Genomic DNA, 23,656 nt, shown 5'->3' with positions numbered 1-23,656 from the left:
CTCAGATTCTCTCTTCCTCGTTGGCTTGGTGTGGGTTTCTCTGGCTAGTGATTGAAAGGAGCTGTTCGAGACAGGTGTTGTGCCGAATTTCGACGGCCTGCCAAATTATTACCTGCTCGCTACCTGATTGCCTAATCCTAACCCCTCCCCCACACCCAATTCTAAACAATAGCCTACCAATACTAAGGGGGGTAATGATTTGCCACAACACCGGCTTTCAGTTTAGCGTAGAAGTATCATACGAACTAACAATTAGCCCAACTAATTATTTTGGTTTGAAACAGTTTCGTAAGAAAATAACAGTTTTGATATTGTGCTGAATATACTTTTGCATGTTTACTAAACAAGCAATTAGCCTACTCCTGCTTGATATAGAGGTACATTTTCACCTTATATTCCTCCAATACTGAAAGTAAATTTGGGATATGACACACGAGTGACATTTTAGAGCAGTTTATAGCCAGTATACATTAGCGCAAGCCTAATGAAACAGTCATGAATGCGCGCGCGTCAAACTGAACCACATGAGTGCGCGCGGAGGAGCAGCGCTTAGTACAACACAGGAGCTGAAGCAACGAAAGGTCTGTGCGGATAAAGTCCACTTGCTACAATCTTACGGAGCTTAACGATGGACCTTTGCGCAGACTGCATTTGGATTGCGGCGAGGTTCACGATCAAGCGAGCACTCATGCGCTCGCGCAGCACGCACTGCTGAGATGATGTGGGAAGATATGAGAGGTTACGAGGAGAAAGGGTCAATGGTAACCTCGAGATCGAAGAGCACACATAATCCGGAGAGCAGCCAGATGGATACTGTTGGATACTGCTGACGTTTTCGAGCTCCAGAGCTGTGTGTGGGAATACTGTGGAGCACTGAGGACTGTTCCCCAATGGAATGCAGAGAAGACAGCTCAACTGCCGCAGTGAATGAAGTTGGTTTGTTGATCCATTCAGTAACGGATGCTACTAACAGTGTATTTCACCAAAAGAGATAACGAAATGTACCAGAAGACAGTAGATCTGTGAGCAAACTCTTATTTATTTCAACATCCACGAAGTGTGTTCTCGTCGACTGTTGTAATTTAAGCACAAAAAAAGCGCACGCTCACAATTTATATGATTTTGTTTTGATTTGTTGAACAGTTTTCCAACTGTCTTGATCGGTAGTCGTTGTCAGCAGTCCTGATCCGCGCGGGATGGTCGAGACGCTGAGCATCGCCGTCATCGGAGCGCCTGGAGTCGGGAAAACTTCTATCATCCGTCAGTTTATTTACAATGACTTCTCTGAGACTTACACTCCCACCCAAACGAGATACGTGTACAGACCCTCGGTCATTCTTAACGGTGTTATGTACGACCTGAAGATTTTGGATGTCCCGCCTATTTCCTCTTTTCCTTCAAGCCCGAGTCAGGTACAGTAACTGGTAGTATATTAAGTACTAAGAAAGCGCTGGATGCATTAAACGTAGTTTGTGTGATGCACAATGTACCACGTATGACATTAAATGATTAATTACAGCAAAAAAACATTAATTAAATAACATAAAATGTAGAATAAGCACCCTAATGTGTATAGTCTAACAGATAAAACAACTAAGTAAAATGTTTTACTGTAACATGCTACAGCCTATTGTATTTTTAAATATAGGCTGTATTATAGATTTTTAACGTAAATGATAAGGTCATTTCAACTTTTTCATCCCCAAAACAATTTTTACAGTATTTAGGCTGCTATAGGCCTAATACATTTTAGTTACATGTATTGTCTCGTTAAATATATTGAATTTTTCTTTTTCTTTTTTTTTTTTTTTTTTTTACCATATACGCTAAGCTTATTAAAACGTTTTACTCTAGCAATTTCATTCTTTCTCGCTAAAGGTTATACGATTTTTTACAGCGTACAATTCATGTCACGTGATTTGCGTGTGCCCACTCAAACGATTAGCGCGTGTCTCTCACTCATTTTCCACTTCAAACGTTTCTTTGGGCCTAAAAAACTGTATAAATGTGGGGGAGTTTTAAGGCACAGTGAAAGATTTTTTAGCACTGAATTATACAAATTTCCTCTCAAAAATATGGCACTTATTCACATTAGTGATGGAAATTTGTCTCGCATTACATAGGTTCAGGAGGAGCCTGTTTTTAATGAATATTGATTCTTAATCCACCAGTTTGACCTTGGACCACCAAACTGTTCCTGCATGCAATTATTCAAATTCACACTTTTCAATTCTTGAAATAAAAAAATAATGTTGTTCTGTTCTTGTAAACTTTAATCAAATTGAAGTGAATCTTTAACAGATCCATTAATACACAGAGATTCCAGAGGAGAGAGGGGCTTTCCTCAGGAAAAAAAAGATCTCATTTGGAGTAGTTGCTATGGAGACATGGCTTGAACTGAGCATCTGTAAGCTTATTTTCTGTATCCTCCCTCTGGCAAATATTTCTCTCTCCCCCTCTGTCCTCCTCCATCTCTCCCTCTCATCACTCTCTCTCTCTCTGTCACAAACACACTATTACTCTTCTTATTATTTTGTGTAACAGTCTTGGTACTCAAAGAACCCATCCAATTATTCTTGTTAGAAGATCCTCATAACTAGACACATCATATTTGCTAGCAATTTTACAAATGTTAGCAATGCTAGCAATTTTACGAATACATCTTGTATTCTTTTAATCACATGAGTTTCCTGTTGAAACCGTCAGTCACCTGTAGCTTGAAATAGTTGCAGTGTTTTGCTGAGTCCTGCTCTTATGAGATCTACTTTTGTCAAAGGGTTAGCTCTAACCCTGCTCAAATGTTTGCAATTTTTAATTTTCAGCTTGATTAGCTGTTTCATGTGTGTATGATTGGAGCTGACAATAAACTCTGCAGGGAGGTAGATCTTTAGAAGACATCTGCTAAAAAGGTAAATGTAATTAATTTGTGCTATCAACATTTACATCAGATTTAAATGTATTCATTTTGCAGATGTTTTGATTTATCCAAAGTGATTTACTAATCAGAATAATTCAAGCATGCAATTAATCCAAGTAGTGCTACTATGTCAAATAGCTAAATACCAGAGTATTACAATGCTAGATCCTACAAATCCTTACAAATCCAGACAAATCATTGCTGCTCACTTCCTAATACTGTCAGAACCTTTACATGTGAAACATGACCAAGCAGGGATTGATATGGTCTCTTCAGAGCAAACTGCTGAAAACCCAGAATACTGCCGTTGAAGGAATACGACCTAGTTCAGTTTCGACCTTTTTAGGATTTAAAGGGTACATAACACACACAGTTTCTGCCAATCTCATGTTGATCTTGAGTACCTTTAGAGTAGTACTGCATCCTTCATATCTCCGAAAAGCTCCTGGAGGCGTGCCTGCCGTGGGCAGAGTAAGAGTCACGAGCACATGCAGCTTTTGCGTAGCGATCGTCTGCAGACTGCATCATCATTATAAACAAAAAAGGGAACAAAAACGTTCATGTTGTTTACATTTTATGCAGTTGCGCGCTGATTGCCAACAAAACACAGACATTTGATGCAGTTTTACTCACCGCCCGCGATCTGCAAATTCACCGTTGAACTTGTTTACAAAACATTTGTCACTGAAATTCCGGGAACAAACAAACATACGTGCACAACTCTGTTGCTGCCCCGGAAAAACAAACTGCATCCACTGTTCCCTTAACACTGGGTTCTTTGGGAAGCTGAAAAAGGTTATCTTTCCCTCACAACCAAAAACACACTTCTTTGGTGACATTGTTGAAAAATCTCTCGGCTTCCGTAACCCGAACGAAGCACGATGACGGGCGTGCTCTTGCACTGGGTGATGTGTGTGTGCACGCTTATCAGGGAGAAGTGCCCATACAAGGAATTCCGCACTTTATTACGTAATACAGGGCCATACCAAAACTTCCCGAAACTTATCCGAAACTGGAAGGAGTGTTTTTGGCACAGACATACTCCGTCATACTCCAAATAATGTTTTGAAAATTTGGCCGTGTTTTGCATGATAATGCAACTCTTTAACAGTGTAAATACACTATATTGCCAAAAGTTTTGGTATGCCTGCCTTTCCATGCACACGAACTTTAATGACATCCCATTCTTAATCCATAGGGTTTGATATAGAGTTGGCCCACCCTTTGCAGCTTTAACAGCTTCAACTCTTCTGGGAAGACTTTCCACAAGGTTTAGGGGTGTTTGACCATTCTTCTAGAAGCGCATTTGTGAGGTCAGGCAGTGATGTTGGACGAGAAGGCCTGGCTCACAGTCGGGTTGTTCTATCGGGTTGAGGTCAGGACTCTGTGCAGGCCAGTCAAGTTCCTCCACACCAAACTCACTCATCCATGTCTTTATGGACCTTGCTTTGTGCACTGGTGTGCAGTCATGTTCGAACAGGAAGGGCCATCCCCAAACTGTTCCCACAAAGTTGGGAGCATCACTGGAACTAAGGGGCCAAGCCCAACCCCTGAAAAACAACCCCACACCATAATCCCCCATCCACCAAACTTTACACTTGGCACAATGCAGTAAGGCAAGTACCTTTCTCCTGGCAACCGCCAAACCCAGGCTCGTCCATCAGATTGCCAGACAGAGAAGCGTAATTCGTCACTCCATAGAACACGTCTCCACTGCTCTAGAGTCCAGTGTCTGCGTGCTTTACACCACTGCATCCGACACTTTGCATTGCACTTGGTGATGTAAGGCTTGGATGCAGCTGCTCGGCCATGGAAACCCATTCCATGTAGCTCTCTACGCACTGTTCTTGAGCTAATCTGAAGGCCACATGAAGTTTGGAGGTCTGTAGCTATTGACTCTGCAGAAAATTGGCGACTTCTGCGCCTCAGCATGCGCTGACCTCGCTCTGTGATTTAAAGTGACCTACCACTTTGTGGCTGAGATGCTGTTGTTCCCAATTGCTTCCACTTTGTTATGATACCACTAACCGTTCACGAATGGACTTATTGCACAGGTGGCAACCTATCACGGTACCATGCTTGAATTCACTGAGATCCTGAGAGCGACCCATTCTTTCACAAATGTTTGTAGAAGCAGTCTGCATGCCTAGGTGCTCAATTTTATACACTTGTGGCCATGGAAGTGATTGGAACACCTGAATTCAATGATTTGGAGGGGTGTCCCAGTACTTTTGGCAATATAGTGTAAGTCAGAATGCATGAAATAGCATTAGTTCCCCCCTTTAAAGACGCAAAAGAGAATTCAGTTCGGTAATGGTGCATTGTCTGAGATGCAGCTTTCTGTGTGCACGCTTTGTGTGTATGCGCACAGAAAACAGTGCACGGGTACCAAATTGAGTTTCTTTCGTCTTCTTGTGCTTGAATGGTGTTTGAATGTTTATAAAGACCACGGCTATGTTCTAATACTGCTTTCTAGTTTCTAAATAACAAGCAAATTTTTGATACCTAGCGGCCGAAAAGCATGATCTCCCTCAAAATCTGGAGCTGATTGGAACATTGCACCAATTTTGCTATCGGTTGTTATTTGGTGTGGGGCCAGGTTGGCCCCCCTGTGGAGCTGGGCCTGACTCCCTTTAGGTTTGTCATCATCTGAAAGATTCTGTGAGGTTTGCAGAATGCAAAATGCTATTTGTCAGGGTTTTCTCACCTTATTTTCCTGGAAGTACTCTGGAGTAAATTCCCTGCATCGTGACCACTTCACACATCTTGAAGACCCACTCCAGACAGAGACCACCAAGGTCACCCCGGCAACAAGTGGTTCTGTTGATTGTTGCCAGGATTACTGACTAAGAGTGCTGACAACAGTGAAAACACAATGAAAAATAAATATTATTATAGACTGGATATATTATTATAGACTTTGTTGATTGAACAAATAAACAAGGAATTGATCCTTAGTGGTTTCGATGTCACGACAGAGCCTTTGCAGTTGCTGCTCCACAGTTATGGAATCAGCTGCCACCTGACATTAAGAGTGCTTCCTCTATCTTTGTTTTTAAATCTAGACTTAAGACCTATCTTTATTCCTTAGCCTTTCACAATTATTAAATTATGGATTAGTAATTTTTTTCTGTTAATTTAATTTTATTTAATTTTATATTTTATTGTATTTTATGATTGTTTTGTACAGCACTTTGGTCAGTGTAAGCTGAATTTAAATGTGCTCTATAAATAAAATTGACTTACTTACGTCATGAAAATGGAATGAAAAAATCAAGAACGCGATGTGCAGCGGCATGGAGGGTGCATTGCTTTCAGTTCTCAGATCACATTAAGACACTGCAATCTTACTGAGATGGAGCACCATTTAGCTCCCTTAAAGGCATGTCAGGCTGGAACACATAGAGGAGGTGTGTGTGGATAGTACATCTTTGTTAAAAAGCCTCTGGCTTCTTGTGACAGATGACAGTGTTATATGCAGACATTTATGATGAAAAAAAACACAAAAGGTCAGTTTTGATTTTTTTTAACCACTAGCAAATTCATAGATACGAAAGGCAACTGAAGAAGTTTAAACCTAGATGCTAATAAAAAGAAGAGAGTTTTGGTTTCTTTAGCCACCAGAAAATGTATTAACATATAAAGCAACTGTTTACTTCATCAAGCCTAAAAGTGATGCATTATAAAGCTCAACTCACTGTTACTTCAACATTATGCAGACAAAAAGCATGACTGACCATTGACGTTGTTCTTTTTTTTTTTTAAATATTTGTGTATTTTGTTCAAGCAACATAATGTATAAATCACAAGAAAAATATATGTATTATAATTTAATTAATTTATATTCTTTTCTTTTCTCCAGATATTACAGACTTGTTTAGTTAACAATAAGTAATGTTCTGTCAGAATACTCTGATTGGCTGGAAGGTGTGCATTCAAACCGTGTAATGCACAGATTGGTCCAGTCAGTTTAATGACAGTTCTATATTAATGCACTTCTTTCATTGAAGCACATACACACACACACACAAAAAGAGAGAGATGGGACATCATGCTGCGCACACAAAGAAACAGAAACCTCTGCTTCACTTCGGGTGGTTCTTTGCCTCCACATTAAGCATAAAAATTGTGTAATGCACACCCAGCTGTGGATTATCCCTGGCATATACAATGCTAAAATACTCTAAAAAGTGCTAGATCCTCACATCTCCTCAGAATGCATCATGGTTCAGTGAAATATGTCCTGTACTCTAAATCTCTGTTCTGCGATGCAATGTGCAATAGTTTCACACAGATATGCTGATATTCATTGTATAGACAACTGTGAATAATAATTTTTGACTGCTTGGCAACTTTGGTTAGTGAATGTCACAGTTTGTTCACATGATGCCATGGCAGATGGAGCAGATCAAAAGCCAGCATGATTCAGGATTTCCTATTAATGCCAGCCTCTCTTTCTCGCTCTTGTTCTCTCTGAATAATGACAACAGGGAGCTCAGTGACATGTTCCCCCATGTCTGCAGCACTTGCTTGATCATGTAATGGTCCTCAGAATGTGATAGAATTCATTTTGCCCAGAGCCATGCACTTTCTCCCGAACTATGTTACTCACCACTAGCTGAGGACAAAATGTGTTTGTGCCCCTTGGAGATTTTGGTTGCTCTTTTAGCCAGTGAAGTTTAGGAATATTAACTTGGGATTTTGTGTTTCCTGCTTTGTGCTCTGACGTGACTGATTCTCAATGGCCGTAGGGTCTTTTTTCATTTAGCTCTGGGTTGTCACTCAGTAGCTTTGATATTGTCACACTGACAACTCTCATTTTGAAATACTCTTCAATGATATTGACTCTTCATTCCATTCTCTTCCTTTTATTCTATGACTCTCGCTTTTTCTCTCAACACCATCTAGTTCATCTTTGAATAAGGGTGATTTGTTATGTGAAGGATCATTTTGTTTCTTAAATAATGATCTGATCAATCTATCATTCTTATCAGTGTTTAAACTGCAAAAGTAATTATGGTCTAATTATGGTCTATGGTTACTCACATGCAGCTTTAACATCTTTTTTAAGCCCTCTTTCAACAGAAATGGAATCTTCAAATTGAATCTTTATCATGGAATAATCCTGCTAGAGTGAGACTTCTCAAGCTTCTCAAAATTTTATATTCATGGCTTTAAAACAAATACAATTCAGCACTAGGCTGTCTCAAGGACAGATGGTGTCATTACTTTCTTCACGCCTGAAAAGTGTAATCTCTAATTTAGGATGCATAGTCATACATCACAGTGTCAGCTGTAGTAAAAAGAAACCAATACAATAAATCTAGCTGTACACCTCAGCATAAAATTAAGAAATATAATTCAGTAATTATACCATCAATAATAAGGGACTGAGTCACAAATAGTGCAAAATGAACTAACAGCTTTAATGGCATGTAATGATTTAACTGAGACATGCAGTTATTTGTAGTTATTTGTCTTAGTGGTTTTCTGGATTATTTTCACATCCACATTTGGCACCACTGTGTGTGTGTGTCTCTCTCTCTATATAGAGAGAGTATAAATTAATGTTATGCTGAAAGTAAGAAAAATTGTTCTAAACAGTACCAAAATAGGGTTCGTCAGTTTGTAACAATAACAGAACCCTTTTTGGTGCTAAATAGAACCCTTTTTATAAGGTTCCATAAAGAACTATGTTTTGAAAGTGCTTTATAGGACCTTAATGGTGTTATAAATAACCTTTTTACAGGTATATCTTTACAGTTACAGTGTGTCTCTTTTATTTATGTAAAAACAATTACGTTTATGAAGGACAAAATTAGCAAAAATGGACAGTAGGTATCCTTAACTGAACAGAGCTGCTCACACTTGCATGTTCCGTTAAACTAAAAAAAAGAAAAAGTAACTACTGGTATGAAACCACTAAGAACCTGAAAGTTAAAATTTATTGACATTTTAGAAAGAAATAATTTACCTGTTGAGAGTCTGTGTAATTGGATGGCTGCTGAGCTCCAGAAAATCAGTAATGAGCTGACTTTGACAGTTACAAATTTGAAAAACAAAAAGGCGGGGAAAAAGAACCCTAAACTCTAACACAAAGAACCATTTCAGCATATAAAGGGTTCTTCAACATGAAACGGTTCTAAATAGCTCTGTTACTACATGTAAAGAACCTTTAATGAACCATTTAGCGTGTGAATAAACATGTGGATTAGAAAGAAAGATGCAATACTAGGTGAGAAAATCAATGTTAAAGTATGCTATTAGAAAAAAATGAATTTTGGTATACTCCTTGATTTAAACTTTATTAAAGGTAGGGTAGGTAATTTCAGAGAGGCTAGCAATATCAAGCTAGCTTTGAAAGCATAAGATCCCACCCTCCCTTCAGAGTGCTCACCAAAGCCACGCCTCCTTCAAAACACATGAACACACACAGCCAGAGTACAGTCTGCAAAGATTCACGAGAGAAGGTGTTAAATTACCTCATGTCTCAAAGCACATAACATTACAATAATAACTAATGTAAACAACTTAGAATTCTGACTTGTACTACCTAACTGCTGCAGATTCATTTCGCCGTTGATAGTGTTGCCATAGAAATGCATAATTTGGATTCCAAGGACCTGAACAGCTCCAAGTACGAACGTCACAGGTTGCCATCTGTTAATTACAATAATTACAACATTACGTGAACGCAGCATAAGCTCGCTGTTTTGGTTCAGGAGGAACTGTAAAATTTGTTTGTGGCACTCGGTGACTGTGTGTCTACAACTCTGCACAGCCTCATGAAACGCGCTGATGACGTGTGATGTCTGCGCGAGCAAGGTGCGCTGAGGTATGAAAATACATATGCTCACAGGCAGTTAAGACATCCTATCATTGCATTCGGACCGAATACAGTGATTGGATGAACATTTTTTTGGTCCTGAGACTTCCACAGAAGATATATGTACATTTTTAAACAGGAAAAAATACCAAAAAGTACTTCTGAAAACATTGCCTACCATACCTTTAATTATTCTAATAGCCTCAATGTAATGTACATTTTTGCACTTAAAGTGGAATATATATATATATATATATTTTTTTTTTTAATACTTTTTTAATATTTATTTTATTTTTAATTGATGTTTTTTATGATTTTATTTATTAAAAAATTATATATTTTTAAAAAATATATTAAAAAGTTTAATACATTTTAATATGTAAACTACATTTTAATCATATTTAATAGAATTCAGGTTTTCATAAACACTTCAAATAATTTTCAGAAAGAACTATTCATTATAAAATTGATAAAATTGATGGACTTTCATGCAGTCCTAAATAGACTTTGCTCCTATTTTAGCCTAACAATAGTATCTCTCCAAGCTGCCCATTCAGGAGAACATCAAACACGCACACGGATTATCACATGTATTCGTGAAATCACTTGGCAGCTTTCAGCAGCACAGTTACCCATTCAGCAATTTCTGGTGGACGTCTTCCAAACTTCCAAAGATCTTTTTCCTTAAAGTGGATACCTTCCTTGCCCAGAGGAGAATGTTGAATCATGATGAAAGTGAATTTGTCCTCTCTCTAACTCGAACTCACAGGGAAGAACAGCACTGTGGCTTGACAAGGAGAGAGAGAGAGAGACAAGCTTCTATTTTTAGCTTTCACGGGGATGGCAGCGCATCTGAAACATCTAACAGGCACACTGAGGGAGTGTTTATGTAAGAACAGTGCTCAGCAGAAAAGACCGGAAGCTTTAAGGCTTAATTGACAGGATTTGGTCTTGCGCTCTAGCTCTATAGTTAATGCCCAAAATCGGTGTAGATAATTGCTTCAATCTACCAATCATCACTGAGCTAGAACTCCATGAAATGTTGAGTTTCTGTTTAATAAGGTCTGAGAACTGTCAGATTTCCCAGTAGAGATGGAGGGTAAGGCATCTGCTTTTGATATGCAGGAAATTGAAAAAGAGGGAAAGAGCAAAAGAGAAATGGGGGAAAAAAGGACAGAGACTTCTTATTCAACATCTAAGGACTGATTTAAACCCAAATTTGCACATTCTCTCTCTCCCCTCGTATTTTTGGTTTAAACATGATCAGTCAGAAGCCGGAGAGTGTGATAAGAATGCAGAAAATTCTCAGGTCCATATTATGCTGACCCATCATTGCGACACTTTATTTTGCGTTCCACAGAAGAATGAATAAGTAATACAGGTTTTGATTAACATGATGGTGAGTACAAAATGATAGTGAATTCATTCAATTGAATTCAATTGAAATATCCCTCCTCCCTTGTCTGTTTATGCTATAATGATCAGCAATATGCCAGTGTGTTTATCTGCACGCCAAGTTGTTTCATTATTACACTAATGAGCGAGTGTGAATCTCAGTGTAGCATCAGAGGGGTCATCTCTGACTGAGTGTAAAATATTAGCAGTGTGCTGCTTTTCTAACATCGGTAGAGGATGAAAGTAATTATTCCCGCCAAGATGAATGTGCAAACACTGTCTTTGCTACAGCTGACATCGATTTTCTTTACAAGCAAGATCAGTTTGTGACGAATGGCTTCAATTTGACTTCCCCCTCTCACTCGATTTTTTTGTCTGTTCAACCTCAACACACACCCACAAATACAGATCACAATCAATATGGCAATTAAACAGGATCTACTGGAATTTCACCACATGCAAGCTCTATCCAGTACAATCTCTGATTCTTTAGAGTTTAGTTCATAGGGATGTTCTGTGGATAGTCTTGTGACTTTTGACAGCATGAAGTCTGGTTCTTTTTTAACTCCTTTCTGAAGGTTACGTTCACAAGACAGTGTTTGGCATTGACAGCTGTATTTAAAGTCAGCATGAAACCGAAATTGCGATCATCTTTTCTTCCCTATCATGATGTACATCTGAGTGAAACAGCTTCTCGAATGAGAAAAACAAAATGTAGGATGAGACTTGATTTAGTCCATTGATTGGATTGATTGCTGTGATCTCATGTGAATGATAGGTTACAGGAGGGAAGAGGTTTTTGACACCGTTAGAGACAAGATTTTGTTGTGAGGTGAGGGGGAGGGGAAGTTAATTTTTTGATTAATAATCATGTGAACTTTTTTATAAATAATGATGTGCCTAGATAAATCATTTATAATAAACAATGCAATATTTCATAGAAAAAATAGAGCAAGAAAATAATGATCCATTTCATGGGGACTTTAATAACATGTGACCATCCTAGCAGCTAACAGTATTTGAGTCGCTACTGTACGAATGTCAAACAAAAGATGTTGCGCATTTATTGTTGTACAATATATTAACTAAAAATTCACACCAATGCAGATCATGTAAAAAAAACTAATTAAAACCTGTGTATTTCAGATATCATATAGGCTATCAAATAATACAATATTTAATGTCATGGTATGACATGATGTACTACATCTAAAGGTGTAAATGAATATTGGAATTGATATTCAGTTCATATCATAAGAGCTCCCTGAGAAGAGCGGAGCAGAGGGGAAGGAGGGAGAAAGGAGATGAGGTCACTGTGTCACGGTTGAAGAAATTTGCTCGCTGCCTTATTCAGCTGTCCCCCATTCAGCGGTGATGTGTAATTACTGTGGGTAAATCATTACTATTCATTGGCTGCAACCTTATATTCTCCTCCACTCTTTTGAACTAATGAGAATGGCCACTATAACACACACACACCTGAGTGAATGTTGCGCTCTCACCTTGGTCAGAATATAGATAGCTGCTATTAGGAACATAGAAATTTGTTGAACAAAGAAATGTGATTTTATACAATTTTGTACTATTTTCTTTGTGTATGCCTTTCCTGCAATTAAAGTCACATTCAGTTATATGGGCCTCCTTCATGATTACCAACAGAGAACTAGTGCTTCATTAATTAAAGGTTTATTCAAAACTTGAATCAAACTTGTTTCACAGTTTTTTCTGCATTTCAACAACATTTTATGTTGTTTGTTTGTCTATGTATTTTATTTCTCTCTTTTTTGGCCTCTTATTAGAAAACAATTTATTTATATTATTACAGTTATATTATGATTATATTATTTTATTTAAAATGACAAAAACAGAAAATATCTTTTATGATGACATTTTTAGGCTATACATAGCAGGTAGTTGCAGGTAGTTAATTTTAGTTGTATGTAATTCCAGTATTTGCATGTTAAAATTAAAAAATAAATTCTCGAAGTTTGGTGTTTTTTTTTTTCTCTTTTTTTATAATTCAAATAGTCTATGCTGCACAGTCATGGTTTCTTGACCTTTAAAGGGGACCTATAATGCCACTTTCACAAGATGTAATATAAGTCTCTGGTGTCACCAGAATGTGTCTTTGAAATTTCAGCTCAAAATACCCAACAGATCATTTATTATAGCTTGTCAATTTTGCCCCTATTTGGGTGTGAGCAAAAACACGCCATTGTTGTGTATGTCTCTTTAAATGCAAATAAGGCCCGCTTTCCAGAAGAGGGCGGAGCTTTAACAGCTCGCGCTTCAATTGCTCAACAACAACAAAGCTGGAGAATCCCACACAAGCCAAAATGACAATTGTCAGTAACGGTGTTGAGCCTTACCTTGTTCAAACCGGAGTCTGACACTGATGGAGAGACTCAGAAGAAGTTAAAGGGATAGTTCACCCAAAAATGAAAATTTGATGTTTATCTGCTTACTCCCAGGGTATCTAAGATGTAGGTGACTTTGTTTCTTCAGTAGAACACAAATTATGATTTTTAACTCCAACCGATGCGGTCTGTCAGTCGTATAATGCTTGTCAATGGTAACTCCATCTATAAGAGTCAAAAAAACATGCACAGACAAAAATCAAATTAAACCCTGCGGCTCGTGACGACACATTGATGTCCTAAGACATGAAACGATCGGTTTGTGCGAGAAACCGAACAGTATTTATATCATTTTTCACCTCTAAAACACCACTATGTCCAACTGCCTTGCGCATCCGGTTGGTGAGGTCTGAAAACGCATTCTGATGACGGAAGTGATGTCTCGCGCTTATACATCAATGAGTGCGAGACATTACTTCCGTTGTCAGAGCGTGTTGTGGAGTGGATTCAGCTCATCGACTAGCATGTGCCCTCATGCTAATCTTTTGTGCAAATATAGCGTTGAATTAAGCCTCGTTTGTGAAGCAGTCCAGCGTAAAATGACGGCATGGCAACAACACTTTACTACAACAACTCTTCCTCTTCTCTAAAGAAGACCAACATGGCCTCACCCCCTTTGTTGCGTGTTTTTGGTGGCAGGGTTTATGTAAATTTTATGATTTATGAGAAGCTCGATGTAGTCCCTACCAGCTGTTTGTTGTAGTCCTTAAACAGAGAATTCTTTAAAAAAAAATATCTCCCTTTGCATTGAACTTTGAGTATCGTAACTTTGCAGATGTTGTTTATGCTCTAACGTCAACATTACACACTAACTAAAGTTAAAAAAAAGTGCATAATCAACCACCCCTTTAATCTTTTACTGCTACGTAACCTTACTGCAACCAAAATGCAACCGTACAATGTGGTAAAAGTGTTTTGTATTTGATTATTTTTAAAATAATTGTACATTGGCCTCCTAGCATTGCAAATAAACAGCAGTCAATCAGTCATCATCTGTTTGATTAAGTGTTTTTGTCTGTTTGTTTGTTTCCATCAGGAGTGGTTGGATGCGCGGTGTAGAGGAGTCCGCAGCGCTAACGCCTACATTCTGGTCTATGACATCTGCTGTGTGGAGAGCTTTGAGTATGTCAAGATGATCCGACAGCAAATTGTGGATAACAGGTATGACAGAGCTCATTCGGAACCTGAAAGAATAATAGAGGATGATTGTCATGTTATAATAGATCCAATAAAAAGACATTCCTTCTGTTATTGTTTGAATGGGATCAACTGTGGTCATTGAAACCATTTTTACTCCGCTCAATAGCACATCAGCACTGATTAATGTGAATGTATCAGCTGCAATGACAAACTACTGATTGGTTTTGATGTTTTTAATTACAGTTGGCCCTTGTTTCCCCAGCTGATGCTGAGATAATGAGGTGACATTTGAGAATATGGATGAGTGACAGTTACAGAGCATGGACACTGTCACCATTCAGTTCAGCTGATAAGAATATAATAGATGCCAGTGAGAAAATTCTTTTACATATGCAGGTCTCGTGCCCATAGATTGTGTGCAGCATCATGTATTTGCATAAAGGTCTTATGTGAACTGAATGAATGACAGAAAATGATCTGCAGTCTCCACCCTTAACCGTTTTCTTCAACCACAATATCATACCTGTGTTTTACAAATGCTTCACGTTCTCACTGCATGTGCTTTGAAAACATTTCTTAATGCAAAAAAAGTCTTTTGGACAATTTTGAATCATTTTTAATTATCACTGTATTCAGTTATCGCTTCTGAGAATACATGGAGATGTATGTTGAATGTAGACTCAAATATACATGCAGACGGTGTGCTGGGAGCAGCTGAGGTAGAGGAAGGTTCTCAGAAAAGTGCTCTGACTAAATGTGGACTTGAAAGGTTTGAACGTTATTGAGGGTGTAGACAGGGGAGTCATACTGAGAAAGCACAGATAAACCGTATGAAAGGAGGATAAATCAGTGTGAAAACATGACACAAGCCAGATACAGGCATGAGGGATTGGTGTAGGCTTATGAAACACAATGGAATTGGTCTGTCTGAAAGATTATTTACCTCTTTTGTGCTGATATTACTCACTCACATTCTTTTCTCTCTCACTATTTTTACACAAATATTGAAATATACATATATAACAGTATAAATACTTATAAAAGTATAAAAGTATTTGATGGAACTGAAATGAGTAGAATCAGAATAATAGCAGTAATAATATTCATTTTAATATTAAAATAAATAATGCATTTACTGCACCCAGACCTACTTAGGTCATCTTATATTTCATACAGTTGATAGGTGACAAACATGAAGCAGGGCAACAACTCACTGTGATGGGGCCAGTTACAATGGGCCTACAATTCAAGATATCAGGGCAAAAATGCCCCTGTATGAGTTTTTGTCTCATATTTATATCATATGATATAGTTAAGCAACAAGCGCAATATCACACCAGTGCTATTTTTGTCCCGAATAGCACGAGTGCAAATGTGATATTGATTTTATACAACATTTCAATAAATAATCAGTTATTATTGTGTTATATTTTAGACACATTATTGTCTATTTTGCTCGATGTTGCCAACAAAAATACTACATGTAAAGCCAGAGCAGAACTGTTGTGAGTCTCCGAGCAACACACAGCAGTTTCGTTACGGAATGAATCCGCGTTTTGAGCGAATCAATTGGGTGAACCAATGATTCAATGGCCCATTCATAAAGAGAGCCATTTACTTCATTCCTGAATGAATCAGCTATTTGAACGAATCAAATGAATGAATGACCCAATGACTTACTCATTTAGACATTTACAGTTTAGTTTCTTATTTAGAGTATCTCTTCATTAAAAAACAATTTTATATTTTGGGGATAGTTTATCCAAAATTGAAAATTCTGTTTATTTACATTTACTCACCCTCATGTAATTTCAAACCTGTATGACTTTCTTTCTATTGTAGAACATAAAAGATGATATTTTGAAGAATGGTGGTAACTAAACTTTTTTGGTCTGTAAATATATCTAAATACCAATTCAGATGCAGCTTCTGGAAAAAATAAAATAAAAATCATGGCTGTTGTAGCCTAAAGGGTTATGTATAATAAATTCTATGTTGAATCAAATAAAATATTTCTTTCTGAAGCTACTTTTTGTAATGTCTGTTTGATGCGTTTCTCATTTTATCACAACGATGACTTTATGTTAAATAATTGGCACATCATGTAATTAATTTGATTAAAAATTTTAATCACTTGGCAGCCTTAGGTATTATATAAAGATACTCAAAGCCTATATTAATTGGCCAGACATTTATTTAATAGCTACATAAATTCATATTTTAATTTTTTTTTCTAAGCAAATGAGATAAAGTACAACCTAGCAATTTCATTTGAGCTCCTTGTGCACCAGTGAATTGCCAATTAAATTTATGACACATTTTTCCAATTGAACAAAATGCACACATACACACACACTTGCCTTTGAAGCCCTCGAACATGAAACGCGTTCATTCTCCACTATGTGTGAGCGTAACCTTCAAGCAGTCAAGCGAGAAAGGACACACATCATGCATTCTCCAGCACACATTATGAGCTCTGTGCCTTTTTTTGTAGAGTGTGTCAAGGAGCTGAGAGGCTTTTAATGTTTGTGCGTGTGCCTGTGCATGTTTGCTGAAGATATTAGCATGCAAACCTGGACAAATATTATGTTCAACATAAATGTCATGTAAGAAATGATCAATACTCGTGTGGTCGGTTTGTTTTTTACTCAATACTTCCCTCTTAAACCTCTTTTTCTATTGCTTTTCCCTCCTGCCATCTCACCTATCTTCCCTTTCTCTGTCTCTTTTTGTGTCTTTCCATAAGAGTGGGCAGCAGCAGTGAGGTGCCCATCCTGGTGGTAGGCAGTAAGCGGGACCTTCAGCGGCAGCGGTTCACCCAGCGCAGGGCCGTGTCAGTACTGGTGAAGAAGACCTGGAAGTGTGGTTATGTCGAGTGCTCCGCCAAGTATAACTGGCATGTGCTTCTGCTCTTTAAAGAACTCCTGGGAATAGCCGTGGCAAGAGGACTGCGCCCAAACCTCACCTCTATCCGTCTCCAGGGGGCATTGCAGAGGAACCGCTGTAATATCATGTGACAGATATGTAGCCTTTTTTTAATTTATGCTTATTTAGGACCAGTTTGTGTTTTCAGAGTATTATTTATCTGATTTAAACTGGTCCTAAGTCAGTATACTTAAAGTCAACTTTGCTGAACCACAAGGATGGAGCTTTGGGGAGAAACTGTCAATCAAAATGGCTGGAATACTACCACCTAGGGGCCTCCGTAACTGATGCATTCTTCTGATGGATTACCTTAGGTACTACTGATTTCACTTTTCTCCAGCGTACTCTTACAAACAGAAAATTGAAAGCAGATAAGGGTTTTTTCTTCTTACCAAAGTCTGTCAGGATGAGAGTAAGATTGCATTGGTCTCAAACTGAGTATAATTAATTTCCCCTTCCTGCTTTGATTTAAATTCAGATGCTGTGGGTTCAGGTATATTCCAGAGTGGCAGTTTTTTAACTGTTGCTTGGAAACAGCTTTTATTAAGAGATATACTTAGGATTTAAGAATAATGATGAGTGAACGTTTGTGAACCCTTTCAAATGATCTGTTATGTTTTCTCCCATTCCATGTGTAGTAATTCATTGCTCCACCTTACAAAGACCCGGTAAAAGTGTGTATAATATTCTTACAGTGTGGTTAGGGTGACATTTTTTGTTGGAACAGCTTTCTTTTTTTAATGGCAAAATTTTAATGGTTTTAATTCTTTCTGATGAGCTGTCCTTCCATGCACATCACTCCAGTTCAGTGTTTTGTCCCATGGTGAATATATGAACAAGAGAACAGATGCCTGCAGATCTTTGGCTGTTATCCTGGACTTCATTAAATCCCTCTGAGCTATTTCAATATATTTCAATGTAACAATGGCAATGAATTCTTCTGTGGGTTCACAATCTACCCGAGTGTGGATTTGTGAAGGCCGTAGTCAGTAACTTAACTCTATTTAGCCTTATGTGAACATCAAAAACACTTCCTCTGAAGCTCATTGATAAAATTTTAATAAGTCTTTAAAAAAAACCCTTCATAGCACATATGCCAAGTCAGGTGTATGCCAACACATATACTATATATTAACTGCATTGCAATTTACAAATGCCCTGCCAAATCTAGTAACAATGGCAAACATCCTACCTCCTAAATATAGATCATTGAAGAAATGAGGCACAAAACAAAGTCTAAAGTCTTCCTCTGACAGGATAGTGAGGTGTTGTGTACAGATTTCAGCAAGCATGTACAATCACTGGCACTCGAGAAGCTGTGAGAAGTGATGATAAAGCTAACAGATCCTCTGGAGCTTCCCTAAACCTGAAGATTTCTGCTGAACCAAGATGCAGAGGAGGCTTACGTCCTTTACTGCAGTGGACTGCAGTCTGTATAGTAGTGGATGACAGCACAATCCACATCCTCTCTGGAGTATTTCTGAATGCAGAATACATTAAAGTTAAAGTGGTTCAGTGTCTGCAGAGAGATTCAGGTTTTTTTTTTGGGCTAGTTTTTTCTATGCTACTCTCTTCTAGCGTAGAGAACATGTAGACGTTTGGCCTTTAAATGAACTAATATAGAGAGTGTTCTCTGGACATGTACTGATTGATTGGTTGGCTGTGTGGAAGTGTTGATTCAGAGCTAGAGCTGTCGCACTGCTACACCTATTCTGTTCTTAGGTAATAAACAGTGGAGCCTTGGCACACGGGTGGAGGTTTGTTGACTGAGAAAATTGATGGTCATTAGGAAGCCACACACCCACCCCGAATGCTTTCCTATGACAGAAAAAAAAGGTCATAAGACATAATATTCTCATACCAGACAGAGTGTGCATAGGAGAAAAATCCCTCGTTCCTCGCAAATGCAACTCTGACAGCCATCTATGCACATCTTACATGACTCAAAAGAGCTGAGAACTTCTGTCAGCAGATGGAAACATAAATAAGTTAGTAACTTAGGTCATCCTTCAGACTTTTTTATCATAAAGAATCTGTTTTCTGTTTAATGGAGCTGCATGCTTTAATTGACAAACATAAATCATTCAGGGGTAAATTTGCACTGTATGTACCTATAAGGAGATCTTTGTAACAGTACTTGAGAATCGTTTTTGTCTTTTTGTATAATGCTAGTGCGAAGCTTAGCTTGTAGCTTAAGTGTAAGTGATGGCGATACAGTCAGGTTAGTATTATAAAGCAGCAGAGAGGGGCTCATACATTTGCATGCCACACAGTGTTAAGTGCTATGGTTGTGGACTGAGGACTAGACAACATGTAGCAGATGTCATGTTCTTGTGGAAAGTGTCCTGTGCTAGTAACGTTAAAGGCTTTAGACTGAACATTCAGACATGCTGAATATGGATTCTGTTGGTAGGACTGATTTTTTTTTGTCAATTTGTTTTAAATTTTAAAGGGCTACCTGCTTTTTCTAATATGGAAACAAATGTTGTCTTTTTAGTAGTTGTAATGTTTCATCAATGAAAAATTAATAAACCCTTTCAAACGACGTCTGAACTATATGTTGAATATTTCATACATCACTTGTGTCTGATATCTCCATCTAAGTGCTTGTGCCACATTTGAAGCTCTCTGGCGACATCAACTGGTGAGAGATCACAAAACATCACATGATTGCAGTCTGGAGGAAACCTTCTATGAAATATCATAAAAGAGCTATCACAATCTTTCTACTCACCTCATTTAGTTCTAAACCAGTTCAAAGGCATGAAGCAGAAAATGGATGCACAGAAAAACGTTTAAAACCCCCCTGATGATAGTAGAGTATTTTAAGATGACAGTTTTTGTTCTCCATCTCAACTAATAATAAAAAAAACTGGTGTAAAATATAAAATAACAATTACCAAATTAGTTTGAACACGTTTTTACACTTACGCTGGTAAATATGTGAAATACACAAATAATAGATCTAAATATTTACTTGCTTAGAGAATAGGGCAGCCACTAGCCTACATTTCAATGATATAAAAAAAATATTGTCTTTATCATATTAAAAATATTTAATATAACACTTTAAATAAGGTTTAAAGTGGTTTAAAAAGGTTTTTTTTTTTTTTTTTTTTTTTTTTTTTTTTTACTAGCTACACTAGTATAAATACAGTAGAATATTATTGTTCCGTTCCTTAAATCTGATTGGATAAGCAGCAGTCCTACGTTTGTATCTGTCAGCTTGTTGACACACCAGTGGCCTGTTGCATGAAGCTAGTTGAACAAACTCTGAGTTTCAGAGTAGGTTTAGAATTGACAAATCCAGATAAATCCAAACTGGTTAAGATCAGGATCAGATGTTGCACAACGCTCGGTATAAACTTTCTCTGTCAACTCAGGTTTAATCCAGAGTTTGCGATTAACTCTGAAGCGCGTGCACCTGAAAGCGTGACAGCCAATCACACGGAACATACAGAGCGTCCGTTTGATTCACTTCTCACGAGAGAGCCGTGCAATTAACTTCTCTTCTGAAGATAAAGAGATCGTTATGAAAAATATCATGAAATTAAATGCATTTACAAGGCAGGAATAAAAACTGCTGCAGTGAAAGTTTGAGAAGGCAGCTGAAAGAAAATATCTGACTGTCAATGCATGCGAATCAAAGAAATATGCCTAATAATTTATAATGTAATAATTTATATTAGATTCACAAAGAGCTCAAATGAATACACATAAGCTTAATTTGTTTAAAAGCTTTATATATCGATGCATGTATTATATTTTTATCAATTTAAAAGCAAAGTTAAATATTAATTGTCAAATAATATAATAGTTATATGAATATACTATTATATGAATTATACATAATTAATTCATACAATATAAATATAATAAATAATTAGCAGCAAAAGATGAGCAATTTTGTCTCTAAAATGTTTTCACTATAAACTGCTTTAATTTGGAGCGAGAGATACAGGGGAGTGGCTTTATTGCATCAGATATATGTCACTTTACTCACAGCTGATTGGTCCAGTTTGGGTTTGCGATCTCTAACCCAGAATAAAACCTGCTCCGGAGCAGGTTAGCCGTGTAGCGTAAGTTACCATAGCAATGAAACCCGCTAAAAACCAATCCACCTTCATAAGCCCGAAAAAACAGAGTTTACTCAAACTAATCTTGAACTTACCTGGGTAGCAACTGAAACCGGCTTTGTGCAACAGGCCACAGAGTACGTTAGCAGTGCGGAGTGAACGAATGCGAAGCAGGGAGCTAAGTTTGTTTGCAATATGAAACATGATTTGTCCAATATTTTCGTTCATATTGGGTTTTTTTTTTTCTCACTAGTGTGTAGGGAACGGCTAATAGAAATCCTGGAGTGGAGTTGAAGCGATTGAGTGATCAAAGAACGCCGCTCCACATATATATGGCTCCAGTCCGTTTGGCTTCTTGTAGAACTATTTTCCTTGGCGAGAACTTACTGGAAAGATTTTGTTTGAAACACAAGTTAACTTAACAGCGGAGCTAATAGAGTCCAGCAGCACGTGATATTGATTAAATGTATGTAAACATAACCTTAAATAAATTAATAATAGAAAAAAAGTGTCTATAACACAAGCATTTTAATACACTTTATTATTAAGCACATGTTTTGTATTACACGATGCGTACTACGTATGTTTGTTAGTAACATGAATAGTGCAGAGTAAAATGCGACCGATTGGATGAGAATCTATGGAGGTATGTAGTGCGCGGGTGATTTCAGAGCAGCGCTCTCTTCTCGCGCCGCCAGTGGTCGTCGCTCCTGCTCTCACACTCGTTGCTCTTCATCTCTCTGTCATCGGGGAGAGAAAGAGGGGGAGTTCGCTGTTTCTTTCTCCCTGCCCCAGACCCTCCTCCTCCTCCTCCGGCAGCCTGTCCATCTCAGCGCATCAGCGGTGAGTTTATGGGGAGAGTGGCCGCTCCCTGCAGCGGCCCCGGCAGGATCGTGTCCTTTCTCACCGCAGTTCCGTGCTTATCCTGTAAACAGCAGCAGCAGCGGCGGCGGCGGCGGGAGCGGGAGCGACATCATCAGTCTGCGGCAGTGGACTGGGGCAGAAGGATGAGCGAGCAGGGCAAGAGTGCCGCGTCCACGCCAGCGAGCGGGACACCAGCTCCGGGCTCCGACACGTACAAAGGCTGGCTCTTTAAATGGACTAACTACATTAAAGGTTACCAGCGCAGATGGTTCGTGCTCAGCAATGGACTGCTGTCCTATTACAGGTAATGATACACGTTCATATGCACGCATGGTCTTGTTTATCATGCACCTGTGTTAGTGTCATTATTACAGTAATGTAGTATTTGCACATTATTGGGCTTTGTTAATATTCTTTTTTGTGGGCGACTAGTGTAGGGATGTGTCATGTCAAGGCAGGTCATGAGAGCTGTCAAACACACATGCGGACGATCAGCGCACTTCATAAGCGCGTCTCCTAGTGTGGACAGATGCTAGTTCAACCCTCAAAACCCTTCATTTTGCCACCATGTGTTTCTTTTAACATTTTTGTGGGCGACTAGTGTAGGGATGTGTCATGTCAAGGCAGGTCATGAGAGCTGTCAAACACACATGCGGACGATCAGCGCACTTCATAAGCGCGTCTCCTAGTGTGGACAGATGCTAGTTCAACCCTCAAAACCCTTCATTTTGCCACCATGTGTTTCTTTTAAACCAGGTCCTCAAATGTCATTTTGAGCGGGTGAAACGCCTGTCTCCCTCATTAAATGACAGCAGTAATAACGTTACGCTGTTTTTATTAGCGCGTCAGCTAGCGCTCATGCTAACGTCTACTGATATTCTCATACAGCGATGCTCTGTGACGCTCATGAGAGTCGTTGCACTTTAATATCTGACAACCGACTTTTGCGTGTGTATGTGGGCGTGTCTTACAAATTTAGGTCTAATCATAGTTCTGGCTTGTTTTTATGGTGAACTTTGCTACCAGTAATTTATTATGGTCCGTATTCAGCTTCTGGTCAGCTACAGATGTGTTAGCCAGTGTTAGCTTTTAGCCA

At 38.3% G+C, this 23,656-nt stretch overlaps 2 protein-coding genes across 3 annotated transcripts in view; both read left to right on the top strand.

Annotated features, from left to right (window-relative positions):
• The first annotated feature begins 179 nt into the window (after positions 1-179).
• On the top strand, positions 180-20,165 carry rasl10a (RAS-like, family 10, member A). Of its 2 annotated transcripts, XM_051895509.1 has the most exons (4): positions 180-1,022; positions 1,144-1,412; positions 14,592-14,716; positions 17,442-20,165. In XM_051895509.1, exons 2-4 carry the CDS (start codon positions 1,197-1,199, stop codon positions 17,710-17,712), a joined length of 612 nt encoding a protein of 203 aa, XP_051751469.1. In that variant the 5' UTR covers positions 180-1,022; positions 1,144-1,196; the 3' UTR covers positions 17,713-20,165. The 2 variants fall into 2 exon arrangements, with proteins under 2 accessions (XP_051751469.1, XP_051751468.1); XM_051895508.1 differs by having other exon boundaries at positions 180-1,412.
• Positions 20,166-22,379: 2,214 nt separating this feature from the next.
• Positions 22,380-23,656, top strand: part of osbp2b (oxysterol binding protein 2b) — a 68,437-nt gene continuing 67,160 nt past the window's right edge. Inside the window, exon 1 of the mRNA XM_051895222.1 lies at positions 22,380-22,864. Coding sequence (XP_051751182.1) covers positions 22,548-22,864 — 317 coding nt within the window. The 5' untranslated portion in view covers positions 22,380-22,547. The remainder of the gene's footprint in view (positions 22,865-23,656) is intronic.

This window comes from Ctenopharyngodon idella, chromosome 5 (genome assembly GCF_019924925.1).
Source record: "Ctenopharyngodon idella isolate HZGC_01 chromosome 5, HZGC01, whole genome shotgun sequence".
Lineage (NCBI taxonomy): Eukaryota > Metazoa > Chordata > Actinopteri > Cypriniformes > Xenocyprididae > Ctenopharyngodon > Ctenopharyngodon idella.
Note: the sequence above shows the minus strand (reverse complement) of the source record. Positions and strands in the feature narration are given on the sequence as shown.

Bases quoted from the DNA above. Each gene is read 5' to 3' on its own strand.
- rasl10a (XM_051895509.1), top strand. From the start codon at position 1,197: ATGGTCGAGACGCTGAGCATCGCCGTCATCGGAGCGCCTGGAGTCGGG. The intron at 1,413-14,591 runs GTACAGTAACTG...TGTTTCCATCAG, and splicing joins TTCCTTCAAGCCCGAGTCAG to GAGTGGTTGGATGCGCGGTG. The intron at 14,717-17,441 runs GTATGACAGAGC...TCTTTCCATAAG, and splicing joins CAGCAAATTGTGGATAACAG to AGTGGGCAGCAGCAGTGAGG.